At 42.9% G+C, this 23,923-nt stretch overlaps 1 protein-coding gene across 1 annotated transcript in view; it reads right to left on the bottom strand.

Annotated features, from left to right (window-relative positions):
- Window positions 1-510: 510 nt before the first annotated feature.
- ADAM19 (ADAM metallopeptidase domain 19) overlaps window positions 511-23,923 on the bottom strand; it is an 89,726-nt gene continuing 66,313 nt past the window's right edge. The window contains exons 16-26 of the mRNA XM_054976366.1: window positions 18,888-19,083; window positions 17,888-17,996; window positions 16,300-16,504; window positions 15,209-15,286; window positions 12,643-12,751; window positions 10,480-10,624; window positions 9,884-9,965; window positions 6,845-7,057; window positions 5,138-5,275; window positions 3,440-3,486; window positions 511-769 (exon numbers count right to left, since the gene is read on the bottom strand). Coding sequence (XP_054832341.1) covers window positions 511-769; window positions 3,440-3,486; window positions 5,138-5,275; window positions 6,845-7,057; window positions 9,884-9,965; window positions 10,480-10,624; window positions 12,643-12,751; window positions 15,209-15,286; window positions 16,300-16,504; window positions 17,888-17,996; window positions 18,888-19,083 — 1,581 coding nt within the window. The remainder of the gene's footprint in view (window positions 770-3,439; window positions 3,487-5,137; window positions 5,276-6,844; window positions 7,058-9,883; window positions 9,966-10,479; window positions 10,625-12,642; window positions 12,752-15,208; window positions 15,287-16,299; window positions 16,505-17,887; window positions 17,997-18,887; window positions 19,084-23,923) is intronic.

Raw genomic sequence — 23,923 nt, forward strand, 5'->3', positions numbered from 1 at the left:
ACCAGTGATTTCAAAACCTGAAGGCCATGATCAGAAAAACTTTGGGCTGAGAAGACGATAGGCCCATTGGAAAAGGAACATGTGCAGGTAAATAACGAACTCGGGACGATTCATTGCAGAGGGAAAGAAACCCTCTTCTCCTGAGCCTATGTAACAAAATTCCATGAGATTGGGAAACTCCTCCCATATGGTGAGAAGTACTTTGAAGAAGTCCCCTCAGGCCATAAGCATACAAAAAGGCATCACAGTACTTTGTTGTAGGGGACATTCCAAGTTCTAACCAAGTATGTAGGTATTCTGGGAATACGAGAGGGACGTACTGATGTTGATTAAGTCAGTTCATCTACAATTGAGAGAATTATTGAAGGAAAATCAAGGCTTCTTCCCCTCTCTGCTTTCAGCATATTGTAAATTTTACTGCTGCTTCCCATCCCTTGTAAATCCTATAATGAAAAAATTCCAAAAGATAAAGCAGGTCACATTTCACCTTGGCATGCAGTGGTGGAATGCCTATCCATTTCCATGGGAGTTGCATCCACATGTGCCAAGGATGGCAGAGAAGGAGTTTGCCCTGTAGTCATATGCAACCAAGGAGAACAATTTGAGAATTGTACATGACCAGCATGTCTTCTTCCTGGAAACAAAAGCCAAGCATCTCAAGGGAAGTCTCTGGTTGAAGAGTACCAATGTGGATTTTAGTACTTCAACATGAACCTTAGCATGCATACTTCCAGGTACCCACTGCTCCACGGTTTTTGCTGGCTGAATTCTAGAAAAGAAGAAATTATTATGAGTATTTATGGAATGGATCAGAGGAACAAGGGAGGCTGCTAAAATTCAAGTGGATCAGCAGAAGGGGAATATCTCTTTTAAATGCTAATGTTTTGAGTCACTCGCAACCATTTTCACTATATAACAGCTTGATAGTCTATGTACTCATGGGGAGCAATACTACTTTCAAGAATATACAGCCCTGCAGCCCTGCATACTATCATTTTGCTTCATGAAGTGTTCTGTATAATTTCAAAGCTGACATACTTCCAAATGAACATTAATGCTGCTGCTAAAGTAAATTCACAGGACTACCCTGTTACAAAGTATTTTCCCACCCACCGATTTGAGTCCAGTGGCACCTTAGATATCAATAAGATTTCCAGGGTATAAGTATTCGAGAGCCAGAGCTCCATTCTTTCAGACACCAGGGAGCTCTGACTCTTGTAAGTTTAGATTTTGAAAATCTTGTAGGTCTCTAAGGTGCCACTGGACTCAAATCCTGCTGTTCAACTGCAGACCAACACAGCTATCCACCTAAAAGTATCCCACTCATTGCTGCTGTTTTTATTATTGGTGGATATTACTTTAAAACAAGCACATGGAACCCAAAAATCATATCCACTGCATTATCAACTGGCTCTACCTGACCAGTCTGGTCATGTTTAGAGCACCTACTATATAAGGCTACAGACAAGTGACAACTCAAGAAAGGGCCTTCTCAGTTACAAAGCCAAAACGTTAGTACTCTTTCCTAGAGATGGGCACGAACCGGAATACGAACCAAAAAAAGTCACGAACTGGCCCAGTCCATGGTTTGCGAACCAGCAAGTTCACGAACTGGTTCATGGTTTGTGGTTCATGGGGTTTAAATACCCCTTTCCAGCAGCTTAGCAGCGGCAGGGAAAGCAGCATTTAAACCCCTGGATCAGCTGCTTGTCGGGGAGATCCCTGACAAGCAGCTGATCATTTAAACAGCGGGGCTGTTTAAATGGTCACTCGGAGCAGTGGGGAAATGGCCATTTAAACTGTGGGCGGGGCTTGGCTGGCCAGTCTGAAGTTTGCGGTGTTTAAATGATCAGCTGCTTGTCAGGGATCTCCCTGACAAGCAACTGATCCGGGGGTTTAAATGCCCCTTTCCCTGCTGCTGCTGGAAAGGGGCATTTAAACCCCACGAACCATGAACCAGTTCATGAACTTGCCCCAGTCCGTGGAAGTTCATGGTTCCTGGTTTGTGAAAACGCCACAAACCATGAACCACACAGTTTGGGGTTTTTGCGGTTCGTGCCCACCTCTAGGAAGATTAATATGTCTCTCTCTATCATCTTCTGCCAGTGGGTGAAGATTTTTTTTTCATTTTGTTTGGTGTTCCCTCAGTAACTCTTATTAGCCCTCCTCCCTGTTTATGTGTTTTTATGTGTTTATTGTTTTTTGTTTTAAAATGTGTATGTATTTTTGTATTTAAAATGTTTTTTAATGTTTGAAATGGTTTAATGCTTGCCACCTTGGGGACCCTGAATAGAGTGAAAAAGTGGCATAGAAATGTTTCAAATAAATAAATCACAAGGCTGTGTAGAGAATTATCACCTTCTCCAATGATCATTCAGTATAGGTACCAGTCTTCTGAGTGAAGAGAGGACAGAAGTTTATTTATTCCAAAACTTGGTGAAAACCTTGTGTGGCAGAACAGCACCACTGACTTATGAGCGCTGCCCCTCTTGTCCTCCAGAGGGTCTGGGGTTAACCAGTGACAGCTCAAGTCTCCATCTGGTATGTGCTACCCAGTTGGTGTCCCCCCCCCACAACCCTCAGATGAGCTTTTGCTCCTTCTCTCTTGTACCGACAGCCACCACTTGGCCTTTGTGCAGGCTTGCCACTCTGAGTCCTGCTTTATGCCCAATCTCCTGTTACCCAGTGGTACTCTAGTATAGCAAGCACAAGGATTGCTTGTGCTATACTAGAGTACCACTGGGGGACCAGCAAATTGCCTACAGACCACCCCCTTTCCATGGCACCTGTGCGTGGTTAAGCAGTGGCAGTCTATGTAGTACAGAGAACAGGTATCAGCATTTAAGAACTTTAAAAGCATTTATTTTTAAACAGTTCACATTCATACTATTAAGCAAAGCACCAAAGCAAGTAAGGGAACTCAAAAGAAATAGGTACAAACAATTTCTCTGTCCCTTCCTCTGTACATGCCTAACTTAAAGTGTCTCTACGTGAGACATCTTATACAAGGATGCTCAAGTGTAAGGAGATGCAATGTTAGCTGGGAAGCGTAGTTTAAAAAGACTGAGTAGACGGCTCTGTCAATTTTACCTCTCTACAGGAGGGTAGCTTTAAAAGACAGAGCCCCTGGAGTTCACTCCTCAGAGGGTGTGTTAATTTCATCTTTGCTTCCAGGAAGGGGAGGCGAAACTGACAGAGCCTTCAGGGTGGTGAAGATGAAATTAACAAACCCTCTGAGAAGCCATCTCTGCCAGCTTGTATAGAGAGGTGAAATTGACAGAGCCTTTGGCTTGCCTTTTTAAACTAGGCTTCCCAGCTAACATTGCGTCTCCCTACACTTGAACAACCTCATGTAAGATGCTTCATGTAGAGAGACTCTTAGATTTTCTGTTAGGCTCTCTGTTTTAGAAAGTTCCAGCTTACTGAGAATTCCTCATACCCTTCATCGTTCAGTCCTCCAATCTCCACAAGGCTGATGGCCACCACCTGCAAGGGTTGCGAGCCTCAAGGTGGCAGCTGGAGATCTCAAGATGACATAAATCAGTTCCTCTAGAGAAATTGGAAGGTGGATTCTATGGTATTATACCCTGCTGAGGTCTCTCCCCTCCCCAAAACCCATCCTCTCCAGGCTCCACCCTCCAAATCTCCAGGAATTTCCTAACCTAGAGCTGGCAACCCTACGAAGTCTCAGCTCCTTTTGCTTCCAGCTCAGATCAACCAGAGGCTCTCCTCCCTGTGCCAGGAAGTTTTATTCTCTGCCCACCCCTTGGACAGGTCAAAAGGGCAGGTCAGAAAGGCCAAGGGTCCAAGAAACCTTTCTTGCATTTTAGTCCTCTAATTCTCTGTAACATCCCTCTCCTCCCACCAAACTTGGAAAGGACTGCTTTTAGCAGAAAGTCTTCTGGCCGTTATCTGTGTGACTAAAGCCCGAGGCTGGGCTTTAGTCATGCAGCTTAGAAAGCAGTTGGCTTCTCCTTCCCCTTCCTACTTGTTCTCAGTTAAGATACACTTTTTAAAATGGAGTTGAAGGTTTTGATACAGTCCAAACCTACGAATAAAAGCATTTCTCCACACCTTGTATCCCAGCCATAGATCACTCAATGTTGTCTAAGAACTTCATTGAAAATCACTCTAGCTGTTCTTGACCAGATAAAATAAAGATTCACATTTATACAGAGAACTCTAGCATACTAGCATATGTAAATGAGATTATAAATTTTTAAAAGTATACAGACAGCCAGTGTGGATGTAATAGAGTGCTGGATTAGGAACTGGGAGACCCAGGTTGAATCACCACTCTTCCATGAAGCTTGCTGGGTGACCCTGGGTCAGTCACACTCTCTTAGCCTAACCTATGTCACGGTTGTGAGGATAAAATGCAGGATGGGGGAGAATGATGCAAGCTGCTTTGGGTCCCCGTTGGAGAGAAAGGTGGGTTAAAAATAAAATAAATACATACATATCATTCCTTCTCATACCTAGTTTGCATTTAAAGATAAAATGTAATTTTTAAAGTTTTTACCAGTTCTTTTCAGAAAAGATAAGATTGTCTCTCTACAACCCAGGTTTGAGAGATTCAGGGGTTCAGAGTGCAGCTATCTTATATATGCCCATTAACACGAACGTTAGATAACAGTATTAAACCATCTTAGTAGCTTTAATCAGCCAAAAAGTTTATGAATGCAGAGCCCATGTACTAAGATTTTCCTTGACTGCATATTCATTGGTTTATGTTATACCGCAATAAAAAACAGACCCTAAACACCCGAAATACTAATTCTTTGGAAGAATTTTCATACGTTAGAAAAACAAGTCAATGTAGACTTTTCCCCCAATGTAACAGGGAGCCCTTAATAGACTATGTGTTAATTGGTAGTTCTGGTAGAACTGCAAGGCATGGACAATCACCTCCCATCTTCTGAAGTGACGGACAGGGCACAACAGCATTGTGACATCAATAGCAAGATGAACCAGCTTCATAAGAACATTAAGAACTATCTTGCTGGATCATGGGTCCTTCCCTATTTCCAACTTAATAGGGACCCAGAGGACCTCTGGTATGACTCAGTGAGGCACATTGCTATAGCACACTTAGACAAGTTGCTTTGCACTCTTAAAAACATCTCGTATGTCCTACCTGATGGATTCCCGGATTCTTTGCAGTAGGATGTGGTGGTACTGCTCTTGCATTCATTTTAGGCAGCACAGCTCTGTTGCTTGAAGGAACAGGATTAGCAGGAAGAGCTTTCTGAGGGGGCTGTGGTCTGGAAGAATCCTAAAGCCATAAAGCAAAGGATGGTTAAAGTCTCCTTCTGAAGCGCAGCACAAACAACAAAACCAAAGTTTATTTTAACAACGGTGAGTTTGTGAAACCAGGATTCACATCACAGATGACCATTCAATCCTTGTTCGAACAATCACTCTAGTTTAATTAAATATGGTTTTGCATGATGTCTGAACTGAGACTTGGAGTGTTTCTTTGGATGTCATGGAGTGATAACATGGCTACTCTTCTGGAAAGTATTGTTCTTGTTACACCCATATCGTCTCTCAGATTTTCGCACAGCGAATGCATGTATCTAGGCATGCACAGACAGACAGACACCCCTTTCAAAAAATTTGTCTGTGTGCCATGTTGATATATTGATATAATGCTAGAGAAGGGCTGTTCCTCACCCAATGCTCTACCCTCTTTGCCTCCACACAAAACAGAAAATGATAGAAAAAAGTAGATCAAATTGGTTAGCTGTAGCAGTAGAAAAGAGCAAGAGTGCAGTAGCACCTATAAGACTAACAAATTTTGTGGTAGTATATGAGCTTTCGTGAGTCACAGTTCACTTCTTCAGATACTGCACTACTGTGACTCACGAAAGCTCATACCCTACCACAAATTTTGTTAGTCTTATAAGTGCAAGAAAACAAGTAGTGCACATGCATGAAAATTGCCATTTGATCATATATAGGAAGTGATATCAAATCACAGTCATAAATAACAATAGCTACAATAACAAGCACAGAATTTTTAAGAAGGGAGGGAGGGTTATGAACAGGCTCTCAGGAACAGCTCTGTCAGTTGTGCCCCCCTCCCACCTTCCCCAAAATCTCCTTGAGTAGACTGGTTACAAATAAAAATTCTGTCCATGGAGCTTGTGGTGACATTCCATGAAGGGTAATAAACATGCATTTTAAAAAAAAAAGATAAAAAATGAAATTACACATTTCAATTACACCTGAAAAGGAAAGGGGAAACAGATGTTGTTGTTTGATGACAAAAGTCCAATAATTGAAAAGTGGGTTTGAGATAGGTGGAAGTGGGCTGAATAAACAAAACTGAAGGAAACATTATGCATGAGGAACAATGATGAATCAAAATGAGTTTTAAAAAAAGACTGGGGTAAAAGTGTTCTCAAAAGAAGCAGAAAATAATGGGGGCAGGGGGAGTGAGATGAAAAATAGAGGCCCAAGAAAACATTCAGAAATCGGGAAATAAATTGAAGAAGTATAAGGCCAGAACCAATTAAACCCCTTATGTTTTTAATTGATTTTATACATACATACGTATGTATGTACATAGGTACGTATATATATATATATATGCATATAAAAATATATTTTTTTTGTTTTAGTTTTTCACTTGTTTTATGATGAGTTTGCATCCAATTTGGTAGCTGCCTTGGTGGCCCTGACTGGGCTGAAAGTAGGATATAAATCTAGTAAATAAAATAAATAATAGATGTTGGAAACAGCCCATAAGCACCTAGGATTCATATAATGAACTCTGTTCTTACCCAGCTATGCAAACAGGTCACAGGATCTGGTTCTGAGTCTGTGGGAAATCACTTACCTGAGGTATGATGACTTTTGGAGCAGGAGGTGCTGGTCTGCTTGGTGGAGTTCGTTTTGGCAAATTCTTCACACCTGTCTGGTATCCTAGAGAGGGCGGCTTCCTATTGTTGCTAGCTGGGAGTGCAGGTGGCAGCTGGACATGGAGTTTGAGCTCTGGGGGTGGTTGGCAGTAAAGCACTTCTGGGTTTGCAGGAACATGTATTCCAATAACCTACATACAAGTCATAAGGATTAAGCAACATGGCTGTAAAGATATAAAGGAAGAAGGGCAGACCTTCCAGCAGCTCATATACCTCAAGGCCAAACTAGAGCATAGGCACTTGGAAGCAGCACCAGGTAGGGGGAGAGGAGCCCCTAAACACCCTGGGCTGCAACCCTAAACTTGTCAGGTCCCTGCTGGTAGTGGACAATCTCCCAGCAATTGTAGCCTCTGCCTACTGATTGCTGGCAATAGGCAGGAGGAGGCTGGCTGCATGGAGATTGTCTGCCATTCACAGGAATCTGGCAAGGAGGCCAGGGAAATGGGTGCAATTGTGCCTGCGTCCCTGACTAATGATGTCACTTCTGGTACAGCCCAGAAGTGATGGCGTTGCACTGGAGCCAATTCTTTAGGATTTGGCCCAAAACACAATAAAAACACTAAGTGATGTCACCAACAGGCATCAAAGACACATGCATGTGCTGACACGTGTGGAAAGAAGAGTGGTGAGTAAACCCACTAATTAATAGGGGGAACCTGGCAATTCTATGTGGTGCCCAGCAAAACTGGCCCCCTTCCACAGAGCTTTGAAAAGCTAAAAAACTCAAAAGTGGCACCATGTCCTCATGGTGTACTTGGGGGTGCGATGTTTTCTCTCTCTCAGGACCAAACTAGACATCACTTCTTCCATCGGCCTTCTGCTTCTCCTTGGGGATAACCCACACTGTGGTTGGGAACTTCCAGCAAACGTTTAAATGCAATTATTCAGAATGCAGGAGTCTGATTCAGACCAGGGCTGCAGCAAAAATTGAGGGAATGTTGAATCTTCGCTAGTGTCATTTTCCAATGGGAAATGGCCCTGGGAAGACATTATTTGCCTGATGAACCACGTACACCTGTGCTGAGTTTTAAAAAATGCTGATAGCTCTGGTTTTGCCCTAGCTGTATGCATTCTCACGTGGTTTATAACTACCCCCCTTTCCTCTTTCTTTGACTTGTTTATTCCTTAAAGTACCCTTTGATTATTTCCTTCTACAAGGCTGACAGGACTAATAGAGCAGTCTCAGAACTGGGAAGTGCAAGAATCACAGGCCGTCACAGTTCTAGGCTTTCTTCATACTAGAAGATAGTTTTGTCCATGTTCCCCATGCTCCCTTCTATCTTCCTTTATATCTGAGTGCTCTATTATAGATATATCAAGGAATCTTTCTACTCTTTTTTGAGACTAGACTTCCAGTTCTTTGCAGACATAGCAGCAACCCTCAGGAGTCATCCACTTGTTGCAATGGGTAACTCAGCATGCCTTAGACACTGGAGGGCACTGCATGTCTCTGTGTGTATGTTTTTTTTTAAAGTAAGTAAACTACTTCTCTTTGTCTGCAGTGGGAAAGCCTCTTGACTCCTCCCCCTCTCTGTTTCTTTTAGGAGAGTCTCTCCTTTTTGCATCATGGCCTTCCAAGGGGGAAGGATGTATTTTTCAGAGCTCCTGCCATGAAGGCTTCATCTACACACCCACATGCAGCCTGATGCCGCACAAGGTGGCCATAGTATAAAGAAGTAATTCTTTAGACTAGGACTCTTTCCTTCTACTCAATGATATTGCTGTGAATAGACTCTACCTCAATAAACTGTAAGTTCTATCTTTTCTACAATATGATTGCTTGAAGATAATTGGGGAAAATGCTTCTGACAGGTAACAAATGAAATATAACTATTTCTAATATCACCTAGCCTGTGGATTGTTTTATGAAGATCATTTTTAGATTGCTCTGTTTGTTTTATGTGCTTTTATGCCTTGGCAATTGGCTTGACTTGTTTTTATGTTGTTTTTATTATTTTTCCTTATTTATCTATTCTACTGGCTTTGCTTGTTTTTATTGACTTTTTATTGTGTTGATTGGGTTTGCTTTATGGTTTTAGGTGTGAAGTGCTTTTAACTGGTCTGGAGTGGTGGCATACAAATTTCCTAAGTAAATATGAATAAAAACATAAGTACTGATTAGGGTTGCCAGGGGCCCCAAGGGACCAAGCAGGGTGCAGAAGGTTGAGGGGCAGGGGACAGCAGGGGACCATCTTCTATGCACACACGTAGCTTGCATGCACTCCCATGCTCTCCCATTATGCCAGAAAATGTCATTTTTCAGCATGAGGGAGGAATCACAGTGCATGCTCATGCTAAACACTCTGAAAACTGCCCCTCTGGAGGCAGTTTTCACTGAGCTCTGCTTCAACATGCACCATCATGTAGGGAAATGAGTGTGACAGAGGAGTCACTGAGCGCACTAAAGTAGAGGTCAGTAAAAACTTCCTCCAGAGGGGTGGTTCTCACAGTGCTTGGCTTCAGAGTGCATTGCAATTCCTCTATTGCAAGTGCAGTGGGGGAGCATGGGAACACTGCATGCCTTTCTTTCCATAGCCATGCCTCTCCTCTCACTGGGCAGGTGAGTTGGCTGGGGGGTGGGGTGGCAGGTGCAGGCAGGGGTATGACAAGCCTAGTACTGATACCAAGAATGTTTAGCTTGCTCTAACTTTAGGGGGAGCTGTAATGTATGTCTTCTATTGTTCAGAGGTTTATTGAATGCTTCTCTTGTTTCCCCCTGACTCTTGTTGTGCTTTTTCTCTAAATTAGATACATTCCAAAAGTCTCTCTCCTACCTAAAGGCCTACCATTAAGTTATTGTTTCCTGCAATCCAGTTGTTGAAGTAAAAGTTATAGAATACATGCGTGGGACAGGTTTATTTCCTCAGCTTAAACAGACAGTTGAAATGTACTTATTTAAATGGATATATAGAAATTAGGCAATACTCAGTATTGTGTCCACCAGAAGTTTTAAGTACCTTTCTATGTTCCTGTGGGGTTTTCAGTTTGAAGGCCGGATTGGCATGACCATTCACATCATTCTGAACGGGAGAGGAGGTGCTGTTTGGGAATAAACAAAGGGAAACCATAATGAATAGCCATTTCTGTTACCACATATGCTATTCAATCTAAGGACTGCAGTCCAAATTAAATAACATTGGGATAGATCCTTATGGCTATCATTTTTTTCCCAAGAGGCCAATGCACAGACTATATGGTATAACCCAGATTTACAAGTATTGAGCACTGTTGATAAATCTCAACCAAATTCTCCATGTGTATGACAAGTGCTGAGAGCACTGAATGGCTGGGAAGGGAACTCAGATTCTACACAAGTTAAAGGAGTGAGGTGTGAGTGGTAGAGCTAAAGAGATAGGGTCTGTATCAGAATATGAGAGTGGAAAGGTAAAAGAGAATCATATGATCACGCAATACTTTGAAGGCAAGGACAAGGAGTTTCTACTGAGTTCAGGAACAGCCAGGAAGACGATGTATGGATTTAAGGAGGCACATCAGAAAGAGAACGTGAAAGAGAGCTTTACAGATGGAATTATACTATGCCATAAATAATCACCTGAACTGTGGCATGTTCTTTGAAGGAATGATAGACTGCTTTAGTGACCCAAGCCTGGATCTCCATTTATAGCAGCAAAAAACAACTCCAATGGCAGTCAAAATCAAGATGGAAACCAGGACTCCTGCAATGATTGGAATTGAGCCTGTTGGAGAAAGAGAAAAGCCAATAATGTTATCAAGGTCACCCCTTCACAGAGTTCTTCCTCATTTGTGGTGACTGTAGATATAACAGCACTTGTAAGAGCTGAGCTTATGAACAGAGATGGGCATGAACTGAAATACGAACCGAAGTTCATCATGAACCGGGCTGGTTCATGGTTCACAAACTGGCGGTTCATCAGAATCCATTTTTGATGAACTGTGATGAACTTTAGGTCTGTTCGTTTGGTTCGTTTTTTGGTTCATCACTACAGACAGCCTGGCACCAAACTGGTTCATGGTTCACAAACTGGCGGTTCATCAGAATCCATTTTTGATGAACTGTGATGAACTTTAGGTCTGTTCGTTTGGTTTGTTTTTTGGTTCATCGCTACAGACAGCCTGGCACCAATCAATCAGTTTCCTAGGCAACCAAGGATGGGCTTTCTGCAGTAGAGGTGTGCACCCGGCCACTTTTCAGCTGATGGGAGGGAGATCCCCCATCATATGAAAAAAAGCTGTGAAGCCTCTGCAGTTTCAGGCTTCCAGGACTTTGCAATTCATGTCACACTTTTTTTAAAAAAACTTTGAGCAGGTGTAGTAACATTGCAATGTTGGAACCCTTCCCCTCCATTTGCTGATTGGGCTGTCCCCTGTCCACTAGAGAGGCAATTGGTGGCGGAGTTCTGGGGGAAAAAACATGTACTTTTTGTATTTGTTCCACTCTCATTTATTTTTTTAAAAGCCAAGCCAGGAAAGGGTTAAAATGCTGCTGCTTCATTCCCTCTCGGCAACTTCCCTGCCACTTTGTTTCCAAAGGGCTGTGCAAAACGCTTGGGTTTTTTTCTATTTTGGCAAAGCTAGAAACATGCCTTGGAGGAAGGGGAAAGCAGCCATTTAATCCTTTCCTGGCTTTTAAAGCCAGGAGGAATGCGCAGTAATGTTAATGTTACAAAGTTACTATGTTACAATGTTACAAACATTACAACCCATTCTTGCCTTGGAAAAAAAAGAGTGTGTGTGCATACCCCGAAGGAGGAAGGGAAAAGCAGCCATTTAACCGTTTCCTGGCTTTTAAAGCCAGCAGGGAATAAGCAGCAACATTAGGAATCGTTCCTGGCTTTGAGGGGAAAAAAGAGAGTGCTTGCATACCCAGGAGGAAGGAAGCCAACAGAGAAGCAGCCTTATGACTTTCCTCGCTTTAACTCCTGGGGAAAAAGAGAGCAGCTGGTGTTTGAAAGCAGCAACACTTTTCTTGCTGTGCAAGGAAAGTGTTGCTTCTTTCAAACACTGGAAGCTTTTTTCAGCTGATGGGGGATCCCCTAACCATCAGCTGAAAAGCGACCTGTGTTTGAAAGGGGGAAACCAAAAGCGCACACCCCTATTCTGCAGACCTGCTGCTTCCCTGGAAGTGACATTTTCACGAACCAAACGAACCAGTTTGCAAACCGGGCACGTTCATGGTGGTTTGTGGTTCATAGTTCGTAAAACTCCATGAACAGTGTGGTTCGACATTTTCTCGGTTCATGCCATCTCAACTTATGAACTATTCTGAAACCAATACGCTTATCAAAACTCTCAACCAGCACGCTTCGTTCTCGTAAATAAATTCTACTTCTGTGTTTAAGCAAGAAAGAGCCCCCTTTTTACCTCACAGCTACCCTCATGTGCTGACTGTTCTGTCAAATTACCATCTATACAAAGTCTTCTGATATTACCAGTTAAGCTGAGGAGGTCTAAGGCCAAAGACTTTAGTGCCAGCAAAAAACTTTTGAGGGAGCCAGGGAGGCAGACCAAAACAAAAGGGAAGGTGTTTTCAAAGAAAAAGCTTGGGTAAAGAACACCTGAAGCTTTATGTTAAGTGGAAAGACAAGAATGTTGGTTGTAACCAAAGAACTACTGAGGTATCAGTTTAAGGTAAATTGATTAAAGCTTGATTAAAGGTCCAAAGGCAAAGGTTTTTAAAAGCATTAAAAATAAAAACAAGCAAATCATTACAAATACAAACACGTATCACACCTACTTTCTTGAGGCATGGGCCCACTGTCAAAACTTCCTCCGTTCCCTGGTTTATTGCAAAATGGAGGTGCCCATCCACTGAAACAATGGCAGTTCTGGTTGTTGTTGCAAAACTGCAGAAAAAAACAATTTCTTGATATCAGTTTTTCCCAATTAGCACCCCCCCAACTACAAAAAAAGCTATCCACAATCATTCTGCTCCAAAAAGACTCCTCCTTTGATATGCAAGACACTCTTGTTCCTTCCATTAACATTTGTTGAAACTCAACAATTTGAAAATCTAAATCTATGAACTGCTGATAATCAGAGCTCATACACTCTTCCTCAGAACTGCAGAGCTCAGAGATTCTTTTCATTTCTATAATCTGAATTCCAAAGGATATATTTCAACCCTTCAAAAACCTCTTGAGGTATACGCATTCCTAAAATGGGACCCAGATGACTCCCAACTATTTTTAACTTTCCAGAAGATACTCTCTATAATACTGTCTGGCCATGGAAAAGCCAGTAGTAAAAGTAAGTATATCCAACATTCAGCATTACCATTGACGTAACAGTCCAATAATCATCCATACTCTCCCTAACAAATCTGTCAATAATTTGATAAATATTTGACACCAATCAGTTTCAGGTTTGAAATAGAGTCAGTACAATTGAGTTACTGCTGACAGAGCCTACTGAAGTCCATGGACTTAGACTTGAGTAACTCTGCTTCTATGACTGAGTGGGATGGGAACTTAGGTCTCCCATCCAACAATCTTACCCTCCACACCACCTCCTAGTCAGACACTCCACTTAATGTTTATGAATAGAAAAACAGAAGAATGCTCTTAATCATTCAACATAATCAGATTACACTGCTAGAGGGGCAGACCACAGTTCTGGTGTACTTTTTCTCAGCCCAGTTTCTCTTCTGGTAGGAAAGAAGCCTTCATTGCTGAGATTCAGACTCAGGATCAAGCACTGGCTCCACTTAAGTGCTGCCTGAAGGACATCTACTCTAACTTTCTGCACCATAACAGGTTCTTCTATATGCAGATCACATCACACATCAATGTGTGAATTTTTAAATGATTAAAATCATATATAAACAGGGCAATATCCATTCCATTGCCTTCTTTTCAGGGGTGGATTGACCATTAAGGAGACCAGGAAAAGTTCTGGTAGGTCAATGGCCAGGGAGGGGCAGGTTTGCCTCATGCAGGATAGCCTCGCCTAAGCTAGGTGGAAGTTGCCATGAGCCAGCATCCCTTCCTTTGCACAGCAAAGAGAGGTGGAAGCTACCCCAAAAGTCAGCAGCCCTCACTTTCACTCTTCCTCCCTCCATTGGGGGTCTTTTCCGGGCTGCTTTGGCCTCTAAGTCAGCTCCTGCTTTTTTCATACACTACCCTAAGCTTCTTGGAAGAAGACTAAGATAAAAATGCATTAAAAACTTGTAAGGACCGTTTCAGACACAGGCTGTATTTGAGCCGGCTTTTACACATTATTTCTGTTATGTGTGAGTGTTCCTAATGCAGAATAAATGCATTAGATAATATTTTTTAAAATGTACATTCTGGAAGTAGGCATATTCCAAACCAATCTAAGCAAAAACAGATCTTTAAGTCCCATACATGACCCATGACCTTACGACAGTGATCCAGGCAACGGTCACCTCCAGATTAGACTACTGCAACTCGGTCTATGCAGGGCTTCCCTTGGGCTTGATCCAGAAACTGCAGCTGGTTCAGAATGCAGCTGCACGGGTGGTTGCCAGAGCACCAATCATGGCTCATATAACACCTATCCTCCATCAGCTGCACTCATTACTGGCTGAGTACCGGGTCCGGTTCAAGGTTTTGGTGCTGACCTATAAAGCCCTATGTGGACTGGGCCCAGCATACCTTCGGGACCGCCTCTCCCCACATGTTTCCCAGAGGTCGCTTCGATCAGCTACTAAGCACTTGCTGATGGTCCCTGGCTCCAGGGAGGTCAGCTTGGCCTCTACCAGAGCCAGGGCCTTTTCGGTCCTGGCTCCGACCTGGTGGAACTCTGTGTCTGAGGAAACTAGGGCCCAGCAGGATTTGTTATCTTTCCACCGGGCCTGCAAGACAGAGATGTTCCACCAGGCATTTGGTGGGGGCTAGGCTGTCCTCTCGCCGGCCATACCACTGAAGACCTTCTACCACCTAAGCAGGAAAATGCTGTATTTTAATATTTTATACCTGCCAATTTTAATTGTTTATGATATAATGTTGTCATGTTTTTATAATATTTTTATTGTTTTAAACTGTTGTTAAACCACCCTGAGCCTGTCTGACGGAGAGGGTGATCTAGAAATGTGATAACATAAATAAAATAAATGAATACCATGTCCCCACCTAATCAATCTGATTAAATAAAAAGCCATTCCACAGGTGGGGATTTCTATGGCTAAACAAAATCTTCTGCTTTGCATTACCTGCTCTTCATATAGTTCATCTAAGTTTACAAAATGTAGTGGGGAAAGCCAAGGAAACCAGTCAAGCAATAAGCATAAAAGTATGCAGAGTCTAATTTAGAAGCCAAAAATTTAGGCAAAAGATACTTACTCCCTGACCATTACATTTCTTCCCACAGTCTCCAGTATCAAAGAAGGAGGTGTTCCTACAGTGTCCCTCAAAGCAGACCTGTAAGAGGAAAAAAATGCTGAAGATACAGGAAGTGTAAATTGTTTGCAGTATATGAAACACTAAGCTGTATGACACTACACTTGAGAAGGCCCTGGTCCCTTGTTAACTTCAACAGCCATCCTAGAAACAGTACTTGGCAACTGCCAAAGGGGCTAACAGCAATAATCATTAACGCTGGCAGGGGAATACCAACAGCAAGCACTCTGACCTGGATAATCCAGGCAAGCCTGATCTCATCATATCTCAGATGCTAAGTAGGGTCAACCTTGGTTAGTAATTGGGTGAGAGACCTCCAATGAAGAGCAGGGTTGGTAAGCAGAGGCAGGCAGTGACAAACCACTACTGTTAGTCTTTTGCCTTGAAAACTCCAGCAGGGGTCACCATAAGTCAGCTATGACTTGAGGACACTTTCCACCACCAATACTAACAGCTAATTATTGTTCTATTTTTTCCCTTGTTGCTTGCATGATATTGGACAAGAATTCCCTACCCTTTGCAGTTCTATACTACATATCACATACTACATGCAGCCAGCCTATACTTGAGGCTTGTCATTATGGCATATTAGAGTATTGGACAAGGCCCTACCAGATTTGGATTCAAATCTTCACTCAGGCAGGAATTTCACTGTGTGGCCTTGGTCTAGTCACTCTCTCTCAGCCTAAGCTACCTCTACAGGTTGTCATAAGGATGAAACAGGCCAAGAAATAATTATGTATGGAAGGGAAGATTCCTGAGCTCCTTGGAGGAAGAGCAGGATAAAAGTGGACACAGAATGCCTCCAAGTTTTTCCTTGTCCTGGGTATGACAGCAAGAGAGAAGCCTGGTACAGATAAGAGAGGCTTGAAGGTGAGACATCCTCTCCTCAACTGAGCTGCCTTCCACCAGCTCAGCTCCATTTCCTTGTTCCTTCCCTCATGCTGTGTAAAACAGCAGCACGATGCTGAAGAATAGTGAACAAAGTTCATTTCAAAATGAAGAAAGAAGACTGCAGAAGGCAACGCACTTACATGATTGTCACCACATTTTGTTCCTGCCATCACAAGCCCTGGGTCTAACATATCCCCTTCCTCTTCTTCATTTCGGTATACATGAGTCCCACGACAGTGAATTTGCCTTCCATTTAACGTAATAGTTGTATCAATCGGAACAGCATTGGTCTCCAAAGGTTTTGATGCAGAGCTCTGACACTGGATCTTCCCACACTTGGCATCTCTGAAATAGAATAAAGGGTACAGTAATCAGAACACAACCAGTAAAGTTTCTAAGGAGCTATGAAGGGCCTGTTGATACTTAGCATTCTTAGGGACATGACAACCACCATTTATTCTAGTAACCCTCAAGCATAGATGACTGGGGGCCAAACTAAACATTATGGTGTCCACAGATCCAACCTGTGGACAGTAACACCATTTTAGAGCTGAACTCAGCCATTTTAAATGCCACAGAGGAGTGGCCTGCATCCCTCCATGCCTTTTCAAGTGCCCAAACAGCCTGTTTCAGCTCATGAAAAGGGCAGGCGGGAGGTGGGGGGGAGACAACATTGCCCAGTCCTGTTAGGTTGACTGGTCCTTGCACCATTTTAAATGGCCAAGTTCAGCCCTAAATTGGTATCTATGTTCATGGGTCAGACACAGGATGTCATACCATCTAAATTGGCCCTAAAATATGCTCTGTCTGGGGATGCCCCCCTGGAAAGTTCAATTGATGATGATGATGATGATGATGATGATGATGATGATGATGATGATGATGATGATGATGATGATAACTGCACTTCTAGACAGATTAGTGCCCCACCCAGAGTGGTGAACAAGTTATAATTATTATTATCCCCACAATACAGCTGGAGAGCTAGGGCTGAGAGGAGTGGCTTACCCAAGGCCACCTACTGAGCTCATGGCAGTAGTGGGATTCAAACCAGCCGAATCACTTAACTACTGTGCTACAGCACAGATGAAGCAGGTGGTACCCCAATTCATAACAGAAGTAAATTTCTAGGAAATTCACTATACATATGCTTCAGTATATGCAGTGAATTTCCATTACTCTTTTGACATAATTCAAGGCATTGGTTTTGACCTATAAAATATTTAATGGATTAGGCTCTGGAGAGCTGCTATCCATCAGAGTAAACAATATTGAACAACTTAGACCAACAGCCTGACTTAGTATAAGGCAATTTCATATATTCATCCTGTCATCAAGGAAACATTTGTTGGCCAAGAAGGACTCCATTCCAAGTAGCAGATCTACTCTTGAATAGGTACCCTAGTTTGCTACATCACACCAGAGGCAGGATACCTGCTCATGAGTGATTAGTTTGCTGCTCTACCTGGTGGTGAATTGCATACTCACAAGAGTAGCAGAAGAATATTCTGAGCAGAAGCCCATGGTATGAGCACCCCTCTAAAAGAATTATTAAGTTAACAATCACGGTAGGTAGTAATGTTACATTTTTAAAATGTAACAGAATTACCAAGCAACAACAGTTGACTTGTAGCTGGTCATGATATAGATCTGAATAATCTTTCAACCTTTAACTTCTGAGAACACAAATGCATTCATCTCATAAAGAACAGCTGATCTGCACTCCACCTTGTATCGCACTTCTTGTATCTGCCATTGACATCCTTCCCACAGTTCCCATAGGGATCTCCAGCAGCATTAACCCTCTCAAAGCAGAGGTCAGGTGCTGGCCGTGCTCCTGGATGGAAGAGATTCATATGACTGATTTGCACAGAAGATGGCCGCTTACTCAGATCTATTACTTAGCCACCTTTGGCTAGGGCACTAGATGGGAATCCATCAATATTTTTTAAAGAACAGAACAAAAATGGCTCCCCTCATGGGACAGGACATCAGTATCACTGGGCATTCCTGTATACTTGTATTCAATTCTTCCTGTGACATAGACTAGTGTTAAAAGCAATAAACAGATACAAACATCAGAATTGTATAGTATACATCTTGTTGCCCACATGCAGTTGATTTGGCAACTTTTCACATGGAAATCTATATTATTCAGTTTTATAAAAAGATTTTCATTGTACCCACAGATATCTAAGTGGGATCCAAGCCATTAAATGTCCCTCTTCTCAGCTATTCAAAGCACTTTTCTGTATTTTACTGCATATAGTCACGGCAGATTCAGTGAATGGAGACACCAACCAGTATCTACACTTCTATTACACCATTTTGATTATTTATTATTATTATTAACTTCATTTATAGTCCACCTTTTCCCCTGAGACTCAAGGCAGGTTATAAAATATAAAATCAAACAAACAGCAAAGACCTCTGATTAACAATGCAGTGGGACCTGGATTACTGGAAAATAATGAAAACAAAGAAACAAACACCACCCACCGCTGCCGTTTGCAGCATGACATTCCATAATGCAGAAAGTGGGTTACAAAGGTAGAGGACAATGTACAAAAGGAAGGTGATACACAGAATAAATACTGCAATACACTACACTACACTACAGTCCCTCAGTCTATTATTCAGAGGAATATACTGCCTTATTTCCTGAGATCCCATGACAGAAAGGCCCCAATTTGGCCACATTCCATTCTCTGGGAAAAGCCTTCCTTACCATTTCCCCAGAGCTGCAAGCACTGCTGTTCATATGTGAGGCACATTCCACTGTAGCAATATGCTCTCCCACTTGCACATGGGGTGCCATCCAGTTGGTAGAAGTTTGCAGGGCAGAATGGAGATTTGCCTGTACAGTATTCTGGTAGATCACATGGTCTAGATTGCTCCCGGCAAAGAGTCCCTGGAGAAACCATCTAAAGAAGATAAAAGAAATGAACACATTATTTCAGGCTGGAACTACCATAGATGCTATGAAATGAGGATTCCACCAAAATTCTCCTAGTTATACTAATGTGGGGGATGCTTGCAGAGGAAAAATGCCACCATTCATAAAAAGGGCCTCCTTTCAGCTTAGACGTATCCAGGTAGAGGTGGTAGAATTCAGTGGAGCAGCATGAGTTGCCAGCACCCGGGGCAACTCCCAGCAGGAGGTGGTGCCCATGGTACCACACGCGCGCACGCAAAGCGCATGCATGCTTCTGAGACCGCACAATGACATCACTTCCGGGAAGTGACATCATTGCACAAGGCACACTGCCCTCCCCAGGGGCGCTCCCGTGTTTTGGGCCCCCTCACCTCCCTACCCCTTACCTGGCAGCCCTTCAGTCTAAATGTGCAGCATTAGTTTCAGAGTATGGGACATGGCTCTAGAATCAGAATCACAATACATGTCTTTACATGCTCTATCATATCCTCATGTTAGCTTCTAGTTGACACCAACCCATCCGAAGATGCACATTCATGTGCCTAATCTAACTTAAGCACTTCCTTTACTATATTCATCATGGAGACCGTAAAGAGAAGAATCTATGTCCACAAAAATTTCAAAAATGCAAATCTCAAGAGTATTATGAGTCAACTGTTATGAGGTGATTCCTTGCAATTGCTCCATGTATCAGCCACACACCAGTATCCTGATAGTGTGCAGCCACTGTCATACAAAAAATTAAAATATTTATGCTACCACACACAAAAAAAATAATGTTGGCAGTGATATGCCAAAAGCTTACTACATGTGAAATGGCTGCACATGACTAGTTGGCCACAAACATAGAGCTCACTTGGACAGCATGACCGTAAGCAAGGATCACAGAAAAGGTTAACACACTGCAAATATTTTGGCCATGTTTTCCTAGGAAAGTTGAGATGTAAAATGAGACAAAAAAATCCTTCGCCTGCCTGCCTCAATTTCTCTCTCTCTCTCTCTCTCTCTCTCTCTCTCTCTCTCTCTCTCTCTCACTCACACACACACACACACACACACACCACACCACACCACATCTCAATGCTGGTGTCTCAACAGTCAGTTTCTTTAGTATACTTCTGCACAAAATTATACAATAGCGTAGATGGGCTACGGGATGCCCTGGAGGCCATTGTCAACATGTCTCTGAGCTCCGGGATCTTTCTGGAAGCGTTGAAGGAAGCTGTGGTTAGGCCTCTCCTGAAAAAAACATCTTTGGACCCTACTGACTCGGTCAGTTACCGACCAGTTTCAAACCTCCCATTCCTGAGTAAGGCGATTGAGCAGGTGGTGGTAGAGCAGCTGCAGGTTTTCCTGAATGATTCCTCATCCCTAGATCCTTTCCAGTCTAGCTTCCATCCGGGACATGGGTCAGAGACATTACTGGTCACCCTGATGGACGATCTCTGTAGATAGCTGGATCAAGGCAGGTAGGTGCTGCTGATATTGGTAGATCTATCAGCAGCATTCGACACGGTCGATCATGACCTGCTGATTCACCGCCTTACCGATGTGGGGATTCGAAGGATGGCCTTGCAGTGGTTTGTCTCTTTTCTCCATGGTCAGGGACAGAAGGTGGCACTAGGGGAGAAGTTGTCATCCCGCCACCCATTGGTGTGTGGTGTCCCTCAAGGGGCAATACTCTCCCCCTTGTTATTTAACATATATATGCACCCCCTTCTCCAGCTTGTATGGCGTTTTGGACTTGGGTGCCATCAATATGCAGATGACACCCAATTGTATCTGATGATGGATGGCCGGCCCAACTCTTCCCCAGATGTCCTGGAACGTGCCTTTGGAGCTGTGACTGGATGGTTGAAGCAGAGTTGGCTGAGACTGAATCCCTTGAAGCCGGAGGTTCTGTATGTGGTCTAGGGTCCATGGGTGCGGGACTCCGGCTCCCTGCTCTCGATGGAGCGCCACTTATGCCGGTGTCGAAAGTGAGGACCCTGGGGGTGGGTGGGTCCTGGATGCTTCCCTGTCTATGGAGGCACAGGTCGCAGCGGTTGTTCAATCCTCATTTTTGTATCTAAGACAGGCTCGACAACGTGTCCCTTACTTATCAATCCATGATCTTACGACAGTGATCCAGGCAATGGTCACCTCCAGATTAGACTACTGTAACTCGCTCTATGCAGGGCTTCCCTTGGGCTTGATCCAGAAACTGCAGCTGGTTCAGAATGCAGCTGCACAAGTGGTTGACAGAGCTCCAATCATAGCACATATAACACCCTTCTTCTGTCAGCTGCACTGGTTACCAGTTGAGTACCGGGTCTGGTTCAAGGTTCTGGTGTTGACCTATAAAGCCCTATGCGGTCTAGGCCCAGCATACCTTCGGGACCACCTCTCCCCATATGTTCCCCGGAGGTCGCTTTGATCAGCTAATAAGCAGTTGCTGATGGTCCCTGGCCCCAGGGAGGTCCTTCTGGCCTTTACCAGAGCCAGGGCCTTTTCAGTCCTGGCTCCGACCTGGTGGAACTCTCTGTCTGAGGAAACTAGGGCCCAGCGGGATTTTTTATCTTTCCGCTGGGCCTGCAAGACAGAGATGTTCCACCAGGCATTTGGTGGGGGCTACGCTGTCCTCTCGCTGGCCATACCACTGAAGACCATCCACCTCCCATGCAGGAGCTCATAAGTGTAATGCAGGGCTTGATGTAAGAGCCGAGCCCTGCGCCTAAAATGCTGTATTTTAATATTTATATCCGCCAATTGAGAAATTTTATTGTATATGGAATAGTGTTTTAATGTTTATTCATAATGTTTTTATTGTTTTTAAACTGTATGTTATTAATTGTATGTTGTCACACCGCCCTGAGCCCGTCTGACAGGGAGGGCGGTCTAGAAATGCAATAAATAAATAAATAAATAAATAAATAAATACAGAGTATAACAAAAAGCTATTGACCAAGCTTCAAGACTTTCTAATCCCTATGGAGAAAACCCTCTGTGTTCTCATGGGTATGTTTTTTCCTTTCCAGGTGCTGGGGGCACATCAAGCAAAAAGAGAGGCCATTAAACTGGTAACACAATCAAGCATGGTATATTCCAACCCCTGCCAGTTGCCTTCTTTGAAAGACAAGCTTGGCCCTCAAAGTCCTCCATAATCATAGGGTGGCGCCAATATAAGCCCAAACAGGTGGCATGGGGCTCCTCAAAGGATATGCAATGAAATAGGTGGTTCTATCAGTCTAGACTAGGCATTCCAACACCTGTAGTTTTCACTCCACAGACTATTATAAAAATGCTGCAACCAAAGGAATTTCAAACAACTGGCAGGATAGTAACAGCCATTGCAGGATACAGCATATTTTATGAAACTCTAGAATGCAGAAATATACTACTTGTTAATACTGTAAAATGTTCCAAACGTAATACATTTTGAACAGCTGCGCTTTATAAGTCCAAGTTAAGTTCCATCTGAAGTGATACAGGGAGGATTCATATAACCGTTCTTTCTACTGCAAGGAGAGTTTCTCTGGTCATATAACAACAAACCCAATACAAGCTGATTCTCATTATGAAGATTTATGTTTAGGAGTCTTCATAATATGTTGACATGCAGTCTAAAAAATGTATATAATAAACAAGACTAGAAGCATACAAATGAAGAATTGACTGAGATATTTTCTATGTGAAATTTCAGCTCTCTCCCCACTACATTTTAGCCTTCAAATCCTTAGGATTGCCAGGTGTTAATCTAAAAGATTGCCTTACCCTAAAGTCAGCTCCATGACAACTGAGATTTGCTTAATGGGACTTGCTAATAGAACTATCAACCTGCCAAATTCACTCATCCATGGGAACGACATGAGCATTTTCAATGGCAGCTCCTGTCATTAGGGAACAGGCTTCCTGAGGAGGTGCATAAAGCATCTTTATTATTATATTTCCCCAGGGTGGAGTTCTTCTGTATTGCCCCTCACTTGATAATTTCAGTCTTACTATGTTCTGCAGGACTGCTCAGATGAGGTTTTCTGCAAAGAGTACTGGTGAACAGTATATATTATTTTAATTAATTGTATACCACCTTGAACTAAGAAAAGGCAGGATAAATGAAAATAAATAAAACGTTGCATCGTCTGAAGATATCATAACTATAAGAATTTCCCTGTCCAGTTCTAGACCTAGCAACTCTACGTATTCTTAGTTCCTGAATCCACAATCCCCAGCTCTCCAAACCTCCCTTGCCTCTTCACTTAATTGCCACCAATAGTGCAGACCCTCCTGTTTGTATAGTTCTACCTTATTCTTCCTATGACTTCCTTCATATCTATGCCAACCCTTTATTTCCTAAGGTCCGTGCTTTCCAGGCCACTGTTTACGTTGTCCTACTTCCTCTCTCTTCTCTTTTGACCAATCTCTCATTACTTCTCTTTTCCTTCTATAAGAACATATAGTCCCTCATGACCTTAAGAACCATGAAATTACTTAAGAGCTTCCTTTCTGATTACTCCTTCTTGCCTCAGTTCCTTGTCCCTGTGTTCTTTTCCTCAAGCTTCCCTTGCCACATATCCCCCTTCAGGTTGTTTTTTTTTTCCAGTCCATTTTCTGCTCCCTTTAGCCTTTTTTCTGCAAGACTCCATGACCTTAGCTTTTCTGGTTCCCCTTATTGGTGTGCAACTTGCCACTAGAACATGCAGTAATGCACAAGGTGATTAACCTTCCCTCCCAGAAGACGGATTGGAAACAGTTTAGTTCCCTAAGCAACTAATACTCTATGTCGCTATGCTCTAATTAGTTGCTCTGAGCAACTAATACTCTATGCTCAAGCAATCAGAATCAGAGGATTC

Source organism: Eublepharis macularius, chromosome 4, assembly GCF_028583425.1.
Source record: "Eublepharis macularius isolate TG4126 chromosome 4, MPM_Emac_v1.0, whole genome shotgun sequence".
NCBI lineage: Eukaryota > Metazoa > Chordata > Lepidosauria > Squamata > Eublepharidae > Eublepharis > Eublepharis macularius.